We start from the raw sequence: 21,994 nt of genomic DNA on the forward strand, positions 1-21,994 counted from the left end.
AATGGGCATTGCGTTGAATCTGTGGATCACTTTTGGAAGTATGGCCATTTTGATAATATTTATTCTGCCTATCCATGAGCATGGAAGATCTTTCCATCTTCTAAGATCTTCTTCGATTTATTTTTTCAATGTTTTATAATTTTCTTTGTAGAGATCTTTTACCTCCTTGGTTCAGTTTATTCCTAAGTATTTTATTTTTTTGTGGGTGATCTTGAATGGAAGTGTTTTCTGAATTTCTTTTTCATTGGGTTTATGGTTGATGTACAGAAAAGCTTCTGATTTTTTAAGATTGATTTTGTATCCAGACACTTTGCTGAATTGTTGATCAGTTCTATAAGCCTTTTGGTTGAGTTTATTGGGTTTTCTAAATATAGTATCATGTCATCTGCAAATAGTGAAAGTTTGAGTTCTTCTTTGCCTATTTGTACTCCTTTGATTTCCTTCTCTTGCCTTATTGCTCTGGCTAGAGTCTCAAGTACTATATTGAAGAGAAGTGGTGATAATGGACATCCTTGTCTTGTTCCTGTTTTTAGGGGGAATTCTTGAAATTTTTCCCCATTTAATATGATGTTGGTGGTGGGCTTATTGTAGATTGCCTTTATGATGTTGAGATATGTTCCCTCTATTCCGATTCTCTGCAATGTTTTTATTATAAATGGATGTTGGATTTTATCAAATGCTTTTTCAGCATCTATTGAAATGATCATGTGATTCTTGTCTTTGGTTCTGTTTATATGATGAATTACATGGATTGATTTTCGTATGTTGAACCAGCCTTGCATCCCTGGGATGAACCCTACCTGGTCGTGATGTATGATTTTTTTTATGTGCTTTTGAATGCGTGTTGCTAGTATTTTATTTAGCAGTTTTGCATCCAAATTCATCAAAGATACAGGCCTGTAGTTATCTTTTCTTGAACTGTCTTTGTTTGGTTTTGGTATTAATGTGATGTTGGCTTCATAGACTGTATTTGGGAGTTTCCTTTTTTTTTGTATTTCATGAAATAGAATGAGGAGTATTGGTATTAGCTTTTCTATAAAAGTTTTATAGAATTCACTTGGGAAACCATCTGGTCCTGGGCTTTTCTTTGATGGTAGGCTCTTGATTGCTGTTTCAATCTCTTTGATTGCTATTGGTTGGTTTAAGTGTTCCATATCTTCTTGGCTCAGTTTAGGAAGGTTGTATTTATCTAGAAAGTTGTCAGTTTCCTCCAGATTTTCCATTTTGTTGGAGTATAGTTTTTTAAAGTAGTTTCTGATAGTCCTCTGGATCTCCACACTGTCAGTAGTAATGTCTCCTTTTTTATCTCTTATCTTCATAATTTGGGTTGATTCTCTCTTTTCTTTAGTTAGGTTGGCTAGTGATTTGTCGCTCTTGTTAATTTTTTCGAGAAACCAGCTTTTGGTTTTGTTGATTTTTTGTGGTTTTTTTTTTTATTCTCTACCTCATTAATTTCTGTTCTGTTTTAATAATTTCCTGTCTTATACTGGTTTGGGGATTAGATTGCTCCTGTTTTTTAAGGGCTTTGAGGTATGTCATTAGGTTATTTATTTGATGATTTTCTGTTTTTCTTATGTGAGCACTCAGTGCTATAAATTTTCCTCTTCATACTGCCTTCAAAGTGTCCCAGAGGTTTTGATATGCTGTATCTTTAATTTTGTTTGTTTCTAGAAATTTCTTGATTTTACCTCTTACATCTTCTATGATCCATTCTTCATTCAGAAGTGTGTTCAGCCTCCACATGTTCATGTGGTTTCTTTGGGTCTTTTTATAGTTGATTTCTAACTTCATTGCATTATGGTCTGAAAAGACACAGTGAAGTATATTACATTTTTTGAATTTGCTAGTGCTCATTTGTGTCCCAGGATGTGATCGATTTTGGAGAAGCTTCCATGAGCAGCTGAGAAAAATGTGTACTCCGCTGTAGTTTGGTGAAATATTCTATATGTGTCCACCAGGTCCATTTGATGTTCTTTAGTTGTGAGGTGTTCTTTAGTTGTGAGGCATCTTTACTGACCTTTTGTCTAGATGATCTGTCTAATGGTGTGATAGGGGTGTTGAAGTCTCCCAGTATTATTGTATTGGGATTTATGTGTAGTTTAATGTCACAGAGTGTTTGTTTTATGAAAGTAGCTGCACCTATGTTGATTATTGTTATTTCCTCTTGTTGGATTGTTCCTTTTACCAGTAAAAAATGACCTTCTTGTCTCTTCTAATTAGCTTGGGCTTGAAGTCTAAGTTGTCTGATACCATAGTTGCCACTCCTGCTTGCCTTCGAGTTCTGTTGGCATGGATGACCTTGCTCCAGCCCTTTACCTTCAGTTTGTTTCTATCTTTACTTGTAAGGTGTGTTTCTTGCAAGCAGCAGCAGATGGATGGCTTCTGTTTTTTAATCCATATTGCCACTTTATGTCTTTTTATTGGGGAATTGAGGCCATTTACATTCAGTGTGATTATTGAGAGATGATTTTTTTTTTTTTTTGGTGGTACTGGGGTTCCAGGAAGCCCTTCTACCTCTGGGCTACACTCCCAGACCTATTTTATATTTTTGAAACAGGGTCTTTTAAAGGAGTGGGGCTGGCTTCGAACCTGGGCGATCCTCCTGTCTCCACCTCCCAAGTGCGGGGATTACAAGCGTGCGCCACCACGCCCGGCTCGAGAGATGATTTTTAATTCCTAACATGTTAAGATTTTATTTCTGTTTGAAAGACTGTTCTTTTTTGCTTAGTTGTCTGCTGGATGAAAGTTCTTGTTTCTCTGTTCTGGCATATATTATTTATTTCTTCTTTGGAGTTAATCTCTTTGAGTATTTTCTCTAGTGCTGGTTTTGAAGACATATATTCCTTCAGCTTCTGTTTGTCATGGAAGCTGCTTATTTCCCCATCTAATTTGAAGGGTAGTTTTGCTGGGTAGGAAATTTTTGGCTGGAAGTTGTTTTCTTTCAAAGTTTGGGACGTGTTACTCCAGACCCTTCTGGCTCTCATGACTTGGTTTGGGAAGTCTGGAGTGATTCTAATTCGTTTGCCTCTCAATGTCACTTGGCCTTTTATTTTTGTTGCCTTTAAGATTTTCTCTTTGGCTTCTACATTGGTCATTTTGATTATTATGTGGCATAGGGAACCTTTTCTTGGATCTTGTCTAAAGGGAGTTCTATACGTGTCCTGAACCTGTGTATCTACCTTGTACTCTATGCTTGGAAATTTTTCTGCTATTATTTCTTTGAAGAGATTGTTGATCCCTTTGATTTCACCTTCTTTTCCCTCCTCTATGCCGATAATTCTGAGGTTAGCTCTCTTAAGATAGGCCCATATCTCTTCAATGTCCAATTTCTGTTGATGAATTGTTTTTTCTATGTTATGAACTATGCATTCATTTTTGGAGTGATCATCTTCCAGGAGTGAGATTCTATTCTCCATGTGGTCTAATCGATTGTTTATAGTTTGAATTGATGCCTTTACTTCAATGATTGCATCCTTTATTTCTTTCAGACTCTCTTTAAATTCTTTTCTAAAATCCTGAATTATGTCTACAATTATATTCCTGATTTGGTCTTCTGGAAATCTCTGCATTTCTGTGTTATCGGGTGCTGTTATTGTGAGGTTGTGGGAGCTCATTGCTCTGTTGTTCCTCTTTCCCATGATTTCAGAAGTTTGTACCTGTTGCTTTTGGTAGATTTCTTTCAGTCTCTAGGTGGCAGCTGGTATATTCAAAGGCAAGTTGTGATCAACAGTGAAGGTTGAGTAAGGAGGGAAGAAAGGGAGTAAATGGAAGAATAGGGTGAGGTCAGAGAGGGTCCAATAGTATGAGTGTATGAGTTTGTCAAAGTAGTATATACTAGAGATTAGAGATAGTACCAATGTAGTAGAATTCTAGTAATCAATGTATAGTTTCTGGTATTGTGATACAAATTGGATTCAATACAGGACTAGGGAGCGATAAAAAGAAGAAAAAAGATAGATGAGAGAGAGGAGAGAGTAGGTTTGTACAAAGAAAGAAGCTTGGGAGAGGATTTGGTATGAGGATTAAAAAACAACAAAAACAAATACAGCAAAACAAAAGTTATAAAAACAAAACAAAAGGCCCACAAACCCCTTCCAAAACAACAAAACAAAAAACAAAAACCAATCAGGTATACACGCACACACAAAAAAAGAATGAAAAACCTCAAACAATCCCACCAATGAATTGATGCCACACTACAAACAAATCCAGCAGTCTCTCTCTATGTAGGTACCGATTGCTGTGGTGACCTTTCCCTCTGGGAGTCTGGTCCTCTGAGTCTTTTCAGTCTATGCAGATGGATGATTTCAATGGGGGTGGAATGAATATTGAGTGGAGGTCACCCTCCACACTTTCCACAGACTTGAAGCCTAGGTCTCTCCCTGCCTCTGTTGGCAGCGTGTGCCTCTGAAACCAAATTCAATGTAGGTCTCAGTTCTACACAGCTCGGGCTGGGCTATTCTGACCTCTCCCTGTTCCCCACAATTGGGATGTCTGTGGTGTTCCTGGCAATCCTGCTCATTGGGTTTAGAGCTAAGCGTAAGATTCTCCCTACACTTTCCACTGGTCTGAGCCTGAGTCATTCTGGGCTTCTGATATGATCAACAGCAGATCCCACTCCCACCTTCTCTGAGTTCTTCTCCAGTTTACCAGGACTTCACTTATTGTGCTCCAGATCTCTGGGGGGATTGGTTATCTCTGCTGCCACTGCTCCTTCCCTGAGTTGTATCGCAAGGTCTCAGACCAAGGGAGTTTGTCGCAGCTGCACTAGACTCTGAGGTCGCTGGGCTGGGGCTTTCCTTCAGGGAACTGCGGTTAGGGTGTAGCAATTTATGCCACCCCTATTCCTGCATTGCCTTGAATCACAAGAACTCAGACCCAGAGTTTATCAAAGCTGCAATGCTGGGATTTCTCCTGTAGGGGCCGCCATTTCACTTATGATTGTGTTGGCGCTCCACTGGCGCTTTCGCTGGAGCCTTCATGGGCATGTTTAACTCACCGGCTTGCTGGCAATATGGCATCTCTGCCACGCCCTCGTCAGTAAGGCTGGCATATCTCCCTTCTGGTTTGAGCTCTGCTCTGAATCCCTTGAAACGTTGATGGGCTCATCTGAAAATTTTAGCTTGTCTTCGCGCTGAAAGAACTGCTGAATTACATCCACCTGGACTGCTTCTGGTAACTTCAGCTCCTCATCCTCCCTATAGTCTGATTCTGGGAGTCACGGTGGCCTTGGCAGGGCAGCCCCCGTTGCGGCGGGCCGCTTTTTTTTCCTGCTTCTCAGATTATTCTAGTCTTCCTTTTTTCTGTCTCTTGTATTTATAGCTTTTATTTCTCTATTGATAGTAGTTTCTGACTCTGTAGGGCGTTATTTTTGCCACTATGGAGATCAAGTGTCAGCAGTGTTGGTAGAAGCCGCTTTACTCGGTCGCCATCTTCCCAACCACTAACATATTACCTTTCTGCAAGTAAAACATCATGTCTGTTTACTATGTTAGTTGATGCACAGAGTTAAAGAATTAAAGGAGGGGCATGTTACCATCTGATGCTGTCTGAAGGTCACTGGATGTCCTGGGTTCTGTAAAACTAAAGTATGGCTACTCAGCAGTTAAAATCTCAACTACATAGGCACCGGTTCTTCTTTAGGAATGCCCAGCAAAGGACGGGGAGGCAGCTTTACCAAAGACTGTCCCCAGAGGAGCAGCCGCTGTCACCATGTGTCAACCAAGAAATCATCACACACACAAAAAAGCCAAAGCGTTTTTGTTCAGGTGCAGAATAGATTTGCCAGTTGGAAGACACAGTCGCCATTCTGCTGAGGGAAAGCTGGCTGACTTTGGCAACAGAGAGAACTGGGTGCTGAAGCTAGTGTTCCCGGGGAGGGGGCAGCTTGAAACAAGCCCAGCAGGTGGAAATGGCCACGACTGGTGACAGCCGATCTGTCAAGCCACACGTGTCCGTTCAGGGCAAAAACTGATCACTCCGGCGTGTCCTGAGCGTCAGAAGCTATAGTTAGGTTCCAGAATGTTCTTCCTGGTGGACTCAGCTCCTGGCATGATGTCTACATGTCGGTCTTCCTTCTGTCAGCAAATCTCTAAGGCCCAGAGAAGGAGTTCTGCTAGTTGTTTTTTGTCCATTCTGCAGGGTTTTTAAAAAAATATTTAAGATATACTCATCTTAAAAGTTTTTGTGAACTGGATGTGGTGGCACATGCTTGTAATCCCAGCATTTGGGAGGTTGAGACAGGAGGATCGTGGTCCACAGCCAGCCTCAGCTACTTAGTGAGGCCCTCTGAAACTCAGTGAGACCCTGTTTCAAAATGAAGAATAAAAATCATGCCGGGCGTGGTGGCGCATGCTTGTAATCCCCGCGCTTGGGAGGCAGAGACAGGAGGATCGCGCAGGTTTGAAGCCAGCCTTGCTGGCTTAAGAGACCCTGTTTCCAAATAAAAATATAAAATAAGTCTGAGAGTATAGCCCAGAGAAGGGTTCCATCCCCAGTACCACAAAAAATAAAAAATAAAAATAAATAAAAATCAGGGCTGGGGGTATAGCTTGGAGGTAGAATGCCCTTGGTTCAATCTCTAGTACCGCCAAAAAAAAAAGAAAAAAGAAAAAGGTTTTGTGGGTGGCACTGGGGATTGAACCCAGAGATACTCTACTCCTACGTTGCACCCACAGCCCTTTTAGTTTTTTTATTTTGAGACAAGGGCTATGTTAAGTTGCTGAGGCTGGCCTCCGACCTGCAACAGGCGTGCGGCCCCGTGCTGCTCCTTCCTGGGCCGGCCGTCACCCCGCTCTTGGTGCCCATTGGTGTCCGCTGGCTCCTGGCTCCACCTTTTCCCGTGAGGTGCAGCTCTTCAGGGGTCTTGACCCACGATACCGACCATGCCCAGGCTCTCTAAGTGCCGTGGCTGTGGCCTGTGCATTTCTTTGCGCCAGGCCTCCCCTGGGTTCCTAACCCATGGATTCAGTGTGCATCCAGAACTCGCCGCGCGACGAAGGCTTGGGGTTGGGTTTCTCAAGGACCCCTGAGGATGGGAGAGTCTGGTGACTGCCGCAGCTCCTTGTCATGGCGGGCGCTCGACCAGGGGCACGTCCTCCTCCTCCCCTCCAGCCCTCCTGCTCTTTGTCCTCGGCACTGTCACCTTGTGGTCAGACCCATGGCTGCTCTTCTGGCCTAGCTCCGCTGACCTCTCGGCAAACCGGACACTGCCGCCCTCCCTCTTGTATGCGGCCTGTCTTTTTGGGGTTTCCTTCTACCTACCTGCTCACTCTCATGGGGACTCCTGGCCTGAGGTGCTGCCTGCCAGGGACTTTGTTTCTGGCTTTACCACCCCTGCTTCCAGCTCCCAGCTCACCTGAGTTCTTGACCCTCCTGTCCAGCTGGTAACGTCCACTGGAAGACTGGACAGCTCCGAGCTCAGCTCTGGACCTCCTCCCTGCCCTCTGCCCCTCCCCGGTCCCATGCCAGCCTGGGCCACCCACCTCGGCCCCTGCTTCCTCCGCCTAGTGGGTGAGCGCTGGCCGTCCTGATCTGAGGCCCCGGCCCACTCACTCCCCGTCCAGGCCTGCTGAGGGCCGGCTTCCTCCTGTGCTCCCTGCTGCCTCGGCGCCTTCCACAGCCACAGCCACATCCATGCAGCAGTGGGGAGAGCCGGCCACGCTGCCGCACTGGCCGCCAGCTCGACGGGCTCGGGCCAGGTGTGGCCGCACTGCCTCCTCAGGGGCCTCCTCCTGCCCCCAGGACCGTCTTGTCTCTTCTTTGGCCCCACCAGACCTCCGCAGCCTCCTCCAGCACTGACTGCCATGCTCAGCCCAGGAAGTCTTGTCTGCAGTGTCCACAGGCAGGCTTCTCTGCAGGCCCTGATCCCTGAGCAGTGCCCAGCACAGGGGGAGGTGGGGATGGACGCGTGGCCCTGAGCGGACAGGAGGCGCCCATTCCAAGACCCTGAGTCCCCTACTTCTGGCCCTACAGTGGCAGGAGTGTCCAGCAGGGGGCAGGCCAGGACTGGGTGCTCTCAGGAGGGTGGCAGCGCCCAGCCTGGTGGGTGCCTGGCCCTGGGCCTGCATCTTTTGTGGGTAGGAGTGTGGACCAGGCGGGGGCAGGCAGTGGGACATGGAGGGGCCCTGGGTATTGCCCCTGCCTCCCCACACCTACTCAGCAGTGGAGACTCAAGGCCGTGGGGTGGGCGTGTCTCTGCAGTTGTAACTCCTGCCCTTGTCAGCCCTGACCCTGGAGGCCTCTGCTCTTGCTGGAGCTTGGGGAGCCCTGGGGAGATGGGGAAGCCAGTCTTAAGATGGGTGGCTCAGGGGCCACAGCTGCACTGGCCAACAGCCAGGACTTTTGGTGAGGAGTCTCAGCCCAGGCCTGGAGGCCTTCCCCTGAGGCTGTGCCGCGATCGGGTCTCAGGCTGTGCTGGAGGCCCGTCGCCAATGCCTGGCCTCCGTGTTTCCGTTTGTGATGCAGGTGGCACCTGGCGGAGGTGCTGGGTGCAGCCTCAGTGCAGTGCCACAACCCCTCCTCCGCGGCCTGGAGGCCGTGTTTGATGCCTGGCCGTGGCAGCAGCCCGGCTCTGACACACGCTTCTCCCGCAGCGCGGAAGATGTGGTATCCCGGGTGCCAGGCAGCCAGCTCACGCTGGGCTACATGGAGGAGCACGGCTTCACCGAGCCCATCCTCGTCCCCAAGAAAGATGGGCTGGGCCTGGCCGTGCCAGCCCCCACCTTCTACGTCAGCGACGTCGAGAACTACGTGGGTGAGTGCTGCCCCTCGCCTCGGGCCTGCGGTCCCCCTGCTTGGTACCTGGCCGTGTCTTAAGGTGCGAGCAGCTAGGAGCCCAGGCTGTGTCCTGGGCGCCCACACCAGACCCAGGACCCCCAGGGAGCCCCAGAAGGCCCTTTCCATCCTTGTTGCCCTGGGCTGGGGACCCTCGATTCTCCTAGGGACCTGATGGCACTACCATGGCCGGAAGCCCCAGAGGCTGGCCCTCCCCGCCCTGGCGCCCTCTGGGGCCCCGCTGTCCCTGCCTGCACGGGCCGCCTTCCCGACTCCCTCTGGTCCTTGCTGATTCCATTGGCATCTGCCCTCGTGGACTCCGGTGCAGCAGCGGCTCCCTGGCACTGTGTCAGGGAGCATGTGGGTGGAGGCAGGTGTGGGGCCGGGCACACCTGGGGCAGCGGCCTGGCACTGAGGCTCCTGGTGGTTGGCCTCGGGCGTCCACGGGGTCTCGGTGGGGAAGGAGGAGGAGCCCTGAGGGGCAGGAGCCAGGATGGGAGCGGTCCTGGCTCTGTGCGGCTCAGGCCGGGACTGGGAGCCAGGTAAGACCACTTAAGGAGCTGCCAGTCACACTCCAGGCAGGGCCAGTGACCACCGGGTGCCTCACCCAGGCGGGGCGGGGCTGGGGGCTGCGGGAGAGGCTGCGGGCACACTCGAGAGAGGGCAGGCTGCGTTTGGTGGAGCTGGCTGGACGGCTGGTGGTTGGCATGCACTCGCTTGCCCGCCTGCTCCTCCACACAGGCGAGCCAGCCTTGGGGCTGTTCCCTGGGGGCGTTTGCTCACGGGCACACGTGAGGCCGGGTGTGCCCAGGTGGCCACCGAGCCCGGCCGCCTGCCCCGTCCAAAGCAGCCACCAGAGCTGCTGCCGTCTCGCGCCTGAGCCCTTCCTGCCTAGGCTCCGGCTTCACGCGTGGCTCCAGGAGGTGGGACCCTGCTCAGCCACCAAGGCCAGGGCTCCCTGCCCGCCAGAGCCCTGCCTCTCCACCGCGGTCTCTGCAAGAGCTGGGAACACGGTTCTTAGAGATGTTCATTGCTTTTATGTCCTTTTCTTCTTAAATTTTTTATTATGAAGAAAGGATTAACGAGCCCCACACACCTGGCTCTCACCACAAAAGCTATCAGCTTTCTCTCATTTTCTGTCAACATCACTTTTTTTTGCATTTTTTATTGGTGCATTATATTCATACATCATATTGGGGTAAAAACTTGTGTGTGTGTAGAGACATGCACACATCACTGATTTAACCCCTACCCAGTTCCCACCCCATTCCCTCTCCGTCCCTCCCTCCCTTGCTCGGCTTAGTGGTTGACTTCGATATGTTTAAGTACATTGTGTATTTTAGAGATTTTCCTCTTCCCCCCTCTCAAGACAACCCCACTTTTTTTTACCCCTGGGGTGTTTACAGCACGTCTCTCTACAGACATCTTTTCACACACAGACTCTCCAGCATGCTGTCCTGACGGATAGTTTGTAAGCGTGTAGTCACAATTCCACGGTTTCACTCTGCAGCTTCAACAATGCTTTCTTGATAGCAGCAACTAGGGCCTTGCTTAATCCTCCCTAGTTTCCTAAAAAATGAGTATTTACATTTGGCTGTTTGAATCAGAATTCAAACAAGAGTTCTGTTGATTTTTTTTTTTTTTTTTTTTTTTTTTTGTAGTACTGGGGATGAAACCCAGGGGACTTCTACCTCCGGGCTACACTCCCAGACCCATTTTAATATTTTATTTGGAAACAGCTTCTCACTAAGTTGCTGAAGCTGGCTTCAAACCTGCGTGATCCTCCTGTCTCAACCTCCCAAGTGCTGGGATTACAAGTGTGCGCCACCACGCCCGGCTTTGCATTGGTTTTTATGTCCCTGGAGTGTCTCTTCTGTTTGACAGCCCACCCCTTCTGTTTTGTCAGCTTGCTGGAGAAAGGGGTGGGGTCTGGCAGTGTCTCACATCCGTACTTGGTTGTTGGTGTCCTTCTGCTGTGGCTTAGCACCCCCTCTCCCTGGTGCTCCTTGAGCCTTGGGCTTAGCAGTCTGCTGAGATGCCAGCTCAGATTTGGGCAAGTCTGGGACAACTCAGAGGAGGAAGGTTTCTCTGTGCTGGTGGCCCCCGGCTGGCCAGCTCCAAGGAAGACCTCATGGTGGTGTGGTGTGCAGAGGAAAGCTGCCCGTCTCGTGGCAGCTGGAAGGAGAGAGCCAGGCGGGGGCCAGGAGAGACAGAGTGCCGAGGCTGGGCCACCTGCCCAAGCTACGCCCCGCAGATCCACTCAGGTGATTACTGTCAGCCCTGGGTGGACTCACCACTGATGAGACCGGAACTCTGATTTGGCGACTTCACCTTAGAACATCATTGCGTTGCCACTGCGTGAGCTTTCTTGGGGGAAATTTTATATCCAAACTATAACACGCTTCCTTCCTCTATTGACATGAGTCTTGTATAAAGAACTTTCCCTCCTCAAGTTATCTGATGATACTCAGCTGCTCATCAGCTACCAGCAGGGAGGGTCAATGTTTACCCCTATTTACCAATTAATCAGTTTTAGAATATTGATTTGGTGCCTTATCAGTCACTCTATTATCACTCTAATGAGATGCCTGAGTAATTAGCTTATGAAGGGAAAAGGTTTGTTGGGCTCTTGGCTCTCGGGTTCCAGTTCACGGCGCTGGGCTCTGGTGGGGGCGTGCCGTGGGATGTAGAGGAGCTGCACGCTCACCTCGAGCCAGGGGACAGAGGAAGAAGGGCCTGGAGCCCCCCTTAAGGGCACATCCTCCAGTGACCTGAGAAAATCCGGTTTCGCCCTCACCCAATAGCGCCACGGGCTGGGTACCAAGCCTTCGGGGTCAGGGCCCGGGAAATGCAAGGTTCTTGACTTTTTCCCTTTTAAAGTGAGGTGTGCTGCGTGCCTCATGCAGAGTGCGCGTGGCTAGAAGAGATGGTTGTCAATCTGAAATCCAAGCTGCTCTGGCATCTATGCTTACCTGGCACCCCTGAGGTCCTGGGCTCGCCACCTCATGATGTCACAGGTCCTTGTGCTGGTCGGGGAAGGCGGAGTCGGGCACTCCTAATCCAGGGGATGGAGGGCAGCTGAGGTGTGTCCACAGCATGCGCGGGTGTCAGGAGGCCGGGCCCCTCGCGGTGTGCTCATACCCTCCTCTTGCTGCCCCCAGGGCCGGAGCGGAGCGTGGACGTGACGGACGTCACCAAGCAGAAGGACTGCAAGATGAAGCTGAAGGAGTTTGTGGACTATTACTACAGCACCAACCGCAAGCGGGTCCTCAACGTCACCAGCCTGGAGTTCTCGGACACCAGGTGCCGGGGCTGCCCTGCAGGAGGGGCTGGGGCGGGCCTGGAGACTGAGGCAGGGCCAGGTGTCACGGTGCGAAGCAGACACCTGGCTCCCGGTGTGAGAGCGTGAAAGTAACGCTCTAGACAGGCTTGTGATCCCTATGCTTGGGAGACTGAGGAGGATCGCAGGTTCAAGGCCAGCCTCGGCTGCTTTGTGAGACCCTGTTTCAAAAAACAAATAAATGAATGGAAAAGGCTGGGGAAGTAGTTCAGAGGAGAATGCCCCTGGGTTCAATCTCCAGTACAAAGAGAGAGAGGAAAAAAATAAAAAAGAATACCTTGAACAAGTCAGACAAAAATAGGGATCTGGAGAGACAAAGCCCCTGGGCCGGCCCCGTCTGCTCCAGGAGAATCATTGTGAGCTGTGATGTGGGCTCTTCCGGAATCACACGTGACACACTCCTGACACACTCATCTTAACTCACACACAAACACACTCAACCACAGATGTGATCTTGTGGACGTGCCCATCCTAACCCATAGACACACTCACAAACACACACTCATGGACGTGCCCATCCTAACCCATAGACACACTCACAAACACACACTCATGGACGTGCCCATTCTAACCCATAGACACTCTCAACCACAGATGTGCTCACGTCAGGCATCTACTGCACAGTCACGGAGACACTGTGTTTCACTGAGACACTGAGACAGTCAGCACACTGGCTCACTCACAGGCTCACCGCATTCCTGGCACACCTACCAACACACACCCTCACACAGGCATACACTCTACTGCTGTCCTGTGTGACGAGGCCTCCACACGGGCAGCCTGTGATCTCAACCCCTCCCCACCCAGATTCAGGTTCTCACCAGCTCTGGTCACTGTGGGGTCCTCTTCTCTCCAGGGCTGTGCCTTCTGCCCCTGCTGCACCCTCCCCCGGCCCACCCCGCTCGGATGCCCACTCCCCCAGCCTGCCCCTTGGGGAAGGTCTCGAGCATTCCGGCACCTCAGGCAAGAGCGGCCAGAAACAGCTTGGCTTGGCGTCACTTCCATCCTGCCTGCTGCAGAATGCACGCTCTAACACACGTGCAGGAACGTGGCGGCACGCACCTGTTACCTAGTTCTTGGGAGGTTGAGATGGGAGGTTTGTGGGTTTTCAGGGGCAGCCTCAGCAATGTTGTGAGACTCTAGCAATATAGACCCTGTTTAAAAATAAAAAATAAAAAGGGCTGGGGTATAGCTCAGAGGCAGAAAGCCCCTGGGCTCGATCCCAGTACAAGCCGGGCGTGGTGGCGCACGCTTGTGATTCCAGCGCTTGGGAGGCTGAGACAGGAGGATCGCACAGGTTCGAAGCCAGCCTCAGCTACTTAGTGAGGCTCTCAGCAACTTAGCGAGACCCTGTTTCCAAATAAAGTATAAAACAGGCCTGGGGGTGTAGCCTGGAGGTAGAAAAGCCCCTGGGTTCTACCCTCAGTACCACACACACACACACAAATCTCCAGTTCACAAATAAAAAAGGGGGAAATAGGGGCACTCTGTTGAGCGCAGTGTGTAAAGGCCGCTGATCTGGGCACGAGGCCTGGGCTGCTGAAGCAAGACCCGCTGCAGGGCAGGCACCTCCTTCAGGCAGGGCAGGGACCAGCTCAGAGGACGGAAGTTTGCTCAGGTACTAGTTTGGAACACACTGGAAATTTCCAGGTGAGGGTCTGTGGCTGCAACTGTTGAAGTCGGGGGACAGGGCAGGGTTACTATCTGTGACAGGGTTTTAATTTAGGATCTTTGAGAGAGAGAGCTATGGTCTATTGATAAGAAGAGACACAGAAAATCGGGGACACAATGGCTCATGCCTCCAATCCCAGGACTTGGGAGCTGAGACAGGAGGATGGCAGGCTTGAGGCCAGTGTGTGGTAATTTAGCAAGACCCTGTTTCAAAATAAAAAATACAGAGGGCTGGGGTGTAGCTCAGAGGAAGAGAACCCCTGGGTTCATTCCCCAGGGTGACTCCACAACACACACACAGGCCAACGAGACACAGAGGGAAATAAGCTTTTACTACTTACAAGTTCCAGGGTAGAGGCATCCCTGGCAGCTGTATACCTGGAAGTCAGAAGGCACAGGCTGGTGGAGAGGAAGGGACCCTGAGCCATTGTGGGGTCCAGAGATGAGTCAAGTGGAGTTTCTGTGGGGATTTTCATCGGTAGGCTTTCAGCAGACAGGCACTGGTTCCAAGAGGTCACACTGACTGCGAGGTGGTCACGGAGGCCAATCTGCAGGGTCCACACGGGGTGGGGTCTTAGCCAGCTAAGCAGGCTGTATGCAGCTGCCCCATAGGGAGCTGGTGACCAGGTCAGACACTGCATTGACCACGCTGAGAAGTGGAGGAGGCTGGTAACTGGAAACTGCATCATGGGCGACTGAACCTGATCGTGGTATAGAAAAGCTTGCATTTAAGTCTGGTGCCATGGAATGTCAGATCTTAAGAACTCGCTGCAGACAGCCCCATTGGAGCACACTCAGCTGCAAGTGGAAGAGGACACAGAGCTCCGAAGGGCACCACAGAAGTCTCAGGGCCACGGAGACCTGAGGACTGCGTTTGCCAGAGGCAGCAAGAACTCCGAGATGGGTTCAGTGCGGCGGCTGCCATGTCAGCAGCCTGGAGCCTCAGGCCTGGTGGTTTTTTTTTTTATTTTTTGTTTTTTGTTTATTTTGCGTGTCTGGGGATGGAACCCAGGGGCGTTTGACCTCCGAGCTACACCCCCTGCCCTATTTTTTATTTTATTTTGAAACCGGGTCTCACTGAGTTGCAGAAGGCCTCACTAAGTAGCTGAGGCTGTCCATGAACCGCGATCCTCCAGGTATCAGCCTCCCGAATGCTGGGATTACAAGCGTGCGCCACCACACTCGGCTAGGGCTGGTAGTTTTGATGCTGTGCTGTGCACCTTATCTAGGACTGTGGCATTAATTGAGCCAAGGTTTCTGTCCCCTTTCCCCAACATCCCTGGATGCAAGCCAGCTGGATTTGACGGGCTGGATGCGGTAGAATCGCGGGCTTCCTCTTATCTGCTCTGGAGGGCAGCAGCTTTTATTCGGGTGGCACAATGCATGTGTGTGAGAAACATTTGCTTTTAAGGTCCTGTGTGCCATTGCAACCTAAATGCATGGCGCCCTGGAATGACCTGCTTTCTAGTTCTCCCAGACAGGGAACTCTCTCCGGGGTGGCCATTTACTCCCCACTCTGTGGAGACCAGCAGTCATGGCTGCCTGGATCTTCTGTTTGCCCATCTGTGAAATGGGAGTGTTGTCAGCACATCAGTGCTGTGACCAAGAAAGCCTGATGGCAGCAGCTTCGAGGAGGATTTATCTGCTCACAGTTCTGGAGATTTCAGGAGCTCAGTCCATGTTAGGGCAGATGAAGCATGAGGAGCTCAGAGCGTGGTGCAAGGAGCAGAGAGAAAGCAAAGGAAAGAGGCGCCACACATGACCCCAAGGCCACGCCCCAGGGGCGGCCACGCCCCACCTCCAACATGGCAGTCCATGAGACCTGGGCATTCTGAATCGACCTAGCAGGATCAGTGCCACGGGGCCCACTGATAGTGAGGTGCAGCATAGGAAAAGACACACATCTCCTTGCCCACCCAGGCAGGAAACGTGGAGGCATTGGGGCCATCGCCGCTGACCACCCTCCTCTCCTGCTCCTAGGATGTCCAGCTTTGTGGAGCCGCCAGACATTGTAAAGAAACTGTCCTGGGTAGAGAACTATTGGCCTGATGATGCCCTGCTGGCCAAGCCCAAAGTGACTAAGTACTGTCTGATCTGTGTGAAGGACAGCTACACCGATTTCCACATTGACTCCGGGGGTGCCTCCGCCTGGTACCACGTGCTCAAGGTAAGCCACAGCCCTCAGGGACTCCTCACCTTTGACATGCTGGGGTCCAGCTGCCAGAGGGTCAACAGTTCCTCCAAGTCCTAACTACGGCCCGAGTTAACCTTTAGGAGAGGCACTGGGAGAGGAGGCTATGGGGTGTGTCTGGGTGTGGGTGTGGGTGCATCTGGGACCAGTGACGTGCATGTGTGTCCTTTTTCTAATGGGATGGAGGCTCATGGACAGTTGGGTAAGGCCCCTGGGTGACAAGTGCTGGGGAAGGGCGGGGTATTGGGAAGACTTCACAGGTCTCAGCCTGGGCCAGGGCTCCTGTGGAACTAGCCAGGAGGGGGCTCAGCACTGATGACAGAAGGAAGCTAGGAGGAAATCGAGATGCAAATACTCAAAACGCTAAGTTTCGGGCTCAGCCAGACACAAACTGGGTTCCTCCAGCCCGGTGGGACTTGGGCTGGTGCCAGTCCTGGTTCTGGGAGGCCTTGCGTAGCTTGCCACAGTCCACACAGCCTGGGGAAGGGTGGCGGTCCTTTCATCACACTTGGGAGCCCAGCAGCTTGGAAGAGGACCGGCTGGACTGCAGGCTATAGCTCTATTTACCCACCACGTGCACACACCATCTGTAGTGCCACAGAATAATGGCGCCTGGCTTTATGGGGTGCTGTCCCAACTGTGCTAGGCTTGAATACCTAGAACCTTCCTGACATGCAGACTTCTGAACCACAGAGTGGCAGTGCAGGTAGGGAGGGATGGTGGGCCTGGCAGGGTGAGTTCCACGTCAGGAGCCACCAACCAGGACCCGCAGAGCCCTGGGACACGACGGGCCCCGCCCTTCCCCCGTCCCCTCCCCCGGTGTCCCCAGCATTGCAACTTTGCCAATGGGCTGTCTTGGCAGGGTGAGAAGATCTTCTATCTCATCAGGCCGGCCTCCGCCAACATCTCCCTGTACGAGCGCTGGCGGTCAGCCTCCAACCACAGCGAGATGTTCTTTGCCGACCAGGTGGATAAGTGCTACAGGTGCACTGTGAAGCAGGGCCAGACCCTCCTCATTCCCTCAGGTGAGCACGCCGGCCCGGGGTGCCCCTGCCGTGGTCACTGCTCGCCGCCTGCCCCAGGCGCCTGCCCGTGCAGACACTGACTAGCAGTAGGCCCTGCCGCTGGCCCTGTCTGGCAGCACCAGAGCCACCTCTGGGCTGTGTGGCTGGCTGGCCCCCCAGAGCCTGCGGCCTGGCTCCCTGAGGCCCAGCTCCCAACCGTGAGACTCGGCGCCAAGAGGCCAGGGTGGCCGATGCAGCCAGGCTGGCCTGTGGGATGAGGCCGATGTCTGCTGCCCTGGCTCTGTTAAGGGATGTCTGTTCCAGTGCCAGGGACAGGCGTGTCCTGAGCAGTCCAATGTCCCCATGTCCCTCTGGCAGGGTCAATTGCAGATCCTATTGTTGACTCATAAGTAGTCTACTCTTTGAAAGATAGCCGTTTATTTATTTATTTATTTATTTATTTATTTATTTATTTATTGGTACTGGGGATGGAACTCAGTGACATTCTATCCCCGAGCTACACCCCTGCCCTATTTTTTATTCTTTATTTTGAAACAGGGTCCCACAGAGTTGCAAAGGGCCTCGCTAATTAGCTGAGGCTGTCTGCAAACCGTGATCCTGTCTCAGCCTCCCGAATGCTGGGATGACAAGAGTGTCCCCCCCCAGCTCTCCTTCCTTTTAAAGTATTATTATAATCCTAGTGCCTTGTCTTCAAAAGCAGATGGACAGCACGCCAATGGTATCATGAAACAGCAGTCGGTACCCAGATTCTCTAAGGAGCGGGGCATGGCGCACACCTGTAAATCTAGTGCTTGGGAGGCTGAGACAGGAGTATTGCAGGTTGGAGGCCAGCCTCAGCAACTTAGGGAGACCCTCTTTCCAAATGAAAAATAAAAAGGGCTAGTGGTGTAGCTCAGAGGTAGAATGTCCTTGGATTCAATCCTAACTATAAAGAAAAGCAATATACATTTTTTCCTAAGCGTTACATTTGTATTTTTTCATTTTCAATGAGGACCCACGTGAGGCCTCAGATTTCAGCTGACGTGGGTCTGTGGATTTCTAGGACCCTCACGGTGTGTGCAGGAGCAGCTGTGGACTTCTGGTGTCTGGCTGTGGCTCCGCTCTAGACCCCAGGGCCAGATGGCAGCCTGGGCGGGCAGCAGCCTGGTGGTCTCCCTTGCCCTGCACGGGGTCTGGGACTTGGCCTCGCTGTCCTGGTCTGAATGTCGCCGGGTGGCCGAGCAGGCCTCTGCTCTCGGGCCTCGGTGCCCGTCTGTGCGGTGTGAAGCTGGATCGAAGCGGGGAGCCGCCACAGGCCTGCGTGCTCCCCCGCCTCTTCCGAGGGCAGGTGCCCATCCTCATGGGGCCGGGGAGCAGGGCTGGGTGGCGCTCCAGGCAGTGGAGAGGCTGGGGCCTCAACACGCTGTCCGTCCCCCAGGCTGGATCTACGCCACACTCACGCCCGTGGACTGCCTGGCCTTCGCGGGACACTTCCTCCACAGCCTGAGTGTGGAGATGCAGATGAGGTAGGCTGCCCATGCGCGCCTCCTGCCGGCCGGTGTGAGGGGCACGCTGTCCGCACCTGGCCGGCCCACTGGGGTCGCTCTGGGCACCGCCTTAGCCTCTCTGGGCCTCCGTGTCGTGGGAGGCTGGCCTCCATCACTTCACAAGGCGGGAGGGCTTAGCAGTGGTCTGGCGTGGGCTCACCCTCTGACGTGGCCCACACGTGGCTCCCTGCACTAAGCGACCCCTTGCTGTGGCTTCCAGGGCTTACGAGGTGGAAAGGAGGTTGAAACTTGGCAGCCTGACTCAGTTTCCCAACTTTGAAACTGCCTGCTGGTACATGGGGAAGCACTTGCTGGAGGTGTTTAAAGGTATGGTCCGTTCAGGTCGGGTGAGCCCGTGGCCTGGACCCGCTGCTGTCGGGTGGCCTGGCTGTACTTCCTCGGGGCAGCTGGGGTGGGGATGGATGAGCGGGTGCCTGGGTGCTGGACCGCAGGCCCATCTCCCAGCCGTGCCACAAGGCCTCCCCAGTGCAGGGTCAGGCGCTGACCGCGGGGAGAGCCTGCACAGAGCCTGGCGGCCGGCTGGGGCGGGGCATGGCGGGAGGCCGCATTCCTGCAGGGCGGGCGCCCAGGTTCCAAGCAGAACCGTTGGCAGTTGGGCAAGTGGCTGCGGGCCGGGGCCTCAGGAAGGTGGGCCCTGTGTGTCCCGGCCTCCCACTGGGCCAGCCCACCACGTGCTGTGTCTCCTCCTCAGGGTCTCACAAGTCCGGGAAGCAGCTGCCCCCACGTTTAGTCCAAGGAGCTAAAATACTCAATGGTGCTTTCAGGTCATGGACGAAGAAGCAGGTAGGAAGCAGGTCCTTGCGTCGTGGGGGAGGCGACAGCAGGGTGGTGCCGCCGGCCTGCTCCAGAGGGCAGGCGGTGTCTGCCCAGGAGCACCTTATCCTCCTCTACCCCTGGTGGGTGGTGGGGTGGTCTGCGAGAGGGTCTCCGCCCCCAGGGCTCTGCTCCTGTGGAGGCCAGACTGGTGAGCCTGGAGGGGTGGCCTGGAGCAGCTGGCCTGGTGTCTGGATCTGGGCAGAGCACGCAGGGACGTTGCCCTCCTGCTCTGAACCCACCCGCGGCCCCAGCCTTGCCCCGTGACCTGGGCTGGGCCTGCCGTGGCCTCCCCGTGGCCTGGAAGCTGGTTCTCAGACTGAGGCCCAGAGGAGTGGGCCTCCTGCTGCCCGGGCGCCCTGCCCGCGGGCTGTGGCTGCAGAGGGACGGTGGCCGCCGTCTGGGCACCCTGCAGCATATCTCTTAGGGGACTCTTGCTGTGTAGAGCAGCCCGCCGTCGCTGCCGGGGGAGGGGGAGAACACAGGCCTCCCCAGGTGGGGCCAGGCGGGAGCACGCATGCAGCCTGCCCTGCTCACGGGTGGGCCAGGCGTGGAGGGTGGCTGGAGCCCTCAGCCTGGGGTGGTCCTGGGGTCCCTCCCCCTCACTTCAGCCTCTTGGTCAGGAGGAAGGGACCGGCATACCCACATCCTCCCCACAGGCTGCCTGTGGGGCTCAGGGAGGCCTGGGCGTCACAGGCGCCTGCACTGTTGGGGTGGCCGTGGTCCTGGCCGGAAGGGCGGGGTGGCGTGGAGGGGCGTGAGACCGTGGGCCCGCAGAGACCGGAGCTGGTTGGCCCTTCGTCCCGCAGGCGCTAGCTGAGCACGAGGACGAGCTGCCCGAGCACCTCAGGCCCTCTCAGCTCATCAAGGACCTGGCCAGAGAGATTCGGCTCAGCGAGGTACGGCGCCAGGGACCAGCTGGCCCCGCGTTGGGTGGGCGCCACTCCCCGGGCTTGACCCGGGCGGCTCCTGCGCTGAGCACGGTCTGAGAGCTGAATGGGACCTGGAGGAGGCCCTGGGCTCAGCCCCCGAGATCAGCTAGGAGGAGCCAGCTGCCTCCTGTGCTCCTGAAGCGTGGGGCCTGAGGTTGGGGATGGGGCCCCTGTGTGGGCACGTGCACATGGCGCACGTGGGGGTGAGTGTGTCTTGATGGTATAGGGCATATGAACACGTCGTGCATGTGAGGTGTGAGTGTCTCACGATGGCTCTGTATGAGTGGATACTTACTGATGGGGTCTGTGCCACATGGCGGCCTGGTGTGAGTGGTCACATGGTGGAGCATAAGTGTTTCCCACAGTAGCTTGGTGTGTATGGGGCATGTGCTGGGTGTGAGCGTGCCCCACGGTGGCCTGGTGTGAGTGGGTTACATGATAGTCATGGGTGTGTGTCTCGTGATGGCTTGGTGTGAGTGGGTCATGGAGTGGCTTGGCGAGCAGGTCACAGGATGGTCTGGTGTGAGTAGGTTAGTGATGAGATCTGAGGTGAGTGTGTTACACATGGGTCTCACGTGAGCAGGTCATTGGTATGAGCTGGCTGTGAATATGTCACATGATGGCCACTGGAGGGTGGGGATGTGAGCATGTCACACACTGGCCTGGTGGGAGCAGGTCACAGGTCCCTGGCGTGTGCAGATCATGGGTATAGTCTGGTGGGAGCAGGTCACACGATGGCCTAGTTTGAGTAGGCCATTGATGTTGTGGGCTGGGTGTGTCATAGGATAGCCTGGTGTGTGCAGGTCGTTGATGTTGTGGTCCTGCTGAGAACATGCCACAGGGTTGCATGGTGTGAGCAGATCACATGACGGTGTGAGGCCTTTCTGCACTGCCCTCCGCAATGGGGAAGATGGGGGATGGGGACCCTCCTGCCTGAATCTTGGAAGGACTATCTGTGACCCTCCTCTTTCCCCACCCCAGAATGCCTCCAAAGCTGTCCGGCCAGAAGGGAATGCTATCGCCTCCTCGGATGAAGTCTGCGACGGGGACCGGGAGAAGGAGGAGCCCCCCTCTCCCACTGAGACCACCCCACCTCGATCCCTCCTAGAGAAGGTGTCCAAAAAAAAGATTCCCAAGACTGTGAAGATGCCCAAGCCATCCAAAATCCCCAAGCCCTCCAAGCCCCCGAAGCCCCCCAAAGCACCGAAGCTCAAGGACGGGGGCAAGAAGAAAGGGAAGAAGGGCCGGGAGTCGGCCTCCCCGCCTACCCCCGACCTGGACCTGCTCGAGGCCCACACCAAGGAGGCCCTGACCAAGATGGAGCCACCCAAGAAGGGCAAGGTGGGCCGCTGGGCCTCGCGTCCTCGCACCGGGCTCGTGCTGGGGAGGGGGGCGGACAGCTCAGCGCTAAGTCCTGGAACATGCAGGGCTCCAGGCCGCCGCAGCACGGCCACTCAGGCTCCTCACCCCGGCTCACACATCTAGGCCAGAGCCCAGCAGGTAGGCTGGGTCTGGTGAGAGCAGGTTCTCACGGGGGAGGGGGGGCAGCACCCAGGAGGAGAACCCAGCAGAGGGGAACAGGAGGAGCACCCAGCAGAGGGGAAGAGTGGTCCTCCAGGAGGATCACCAAGCAGAGGGGAACAGGAGGAGCACCCAGCAGAGGGGGAGAGTGGTCCTCCAGGAGGAGTACCCTGCTTGGT

At 53.6% G+C, this 21,994-nt stretch overlaps 1 protein-coding gene across 1 annotated transcript in view; it reads left to right on the forward strand.

Annotated features, from left to right (window-relative positions):
• The window catches only part of PHF2 (PHD finger protein 2), a gene marked incomplete at both ends in the record, with an annotated part of 96,516 nt that overhangs the window by 62,270 nt on the left and 12,252 nt on the right, over window positions 1-21,994 (forward strand). The window contains 9 exons of the mRNA XM_080708668.1: window positions 8,595-8,755; window positions 11,937-12,078; window positions 15,767-15,953; window positions 16,840-17,002; window positions 18,420-18,507; window positions 18,749-18,855; window positions 19,241-19,332; window positions 20,172-20,261; window positions 21,276-21,635. Coding sequence (XP_080564794.1) covers window positions 8,595-8,755; window positions 11,937-12,078; window positions 15,767-15,953; window positions 16,840-17,002; window positions 18,420-18,507; window positions 18,749-18,855; window positions 19,241-19,332; window positions 20,172-20,261; window positions 21,276-21,635 — 1,390 coding nt within the window. The remainder of the gene's footprint in view (window positions 1-8,594; window positions 8,756-11,936; window positions 12,079-15,766; window positions 15,954-16,839; window positions 17,003-18,419; window positions 18,508-18,748; window positions 18,856-19,240; window positions 19,333-20,171; window positions 20,262-21,275; window positions 21,636-21,994) is intronic.

Source organism: Muscardinus avellanarius (genome assembly GCF_963383645.1).
Source record: "Muscardinus avellanarius genome assembly, chromosome: 13".
In the NCBI taxonomy this organism is placed as follows: Eukaryota; Metazoa; Chordata; class Mammalia; order Rodentia; family Gliridae; genus Muscardinus; species Muscardinus avellanarius.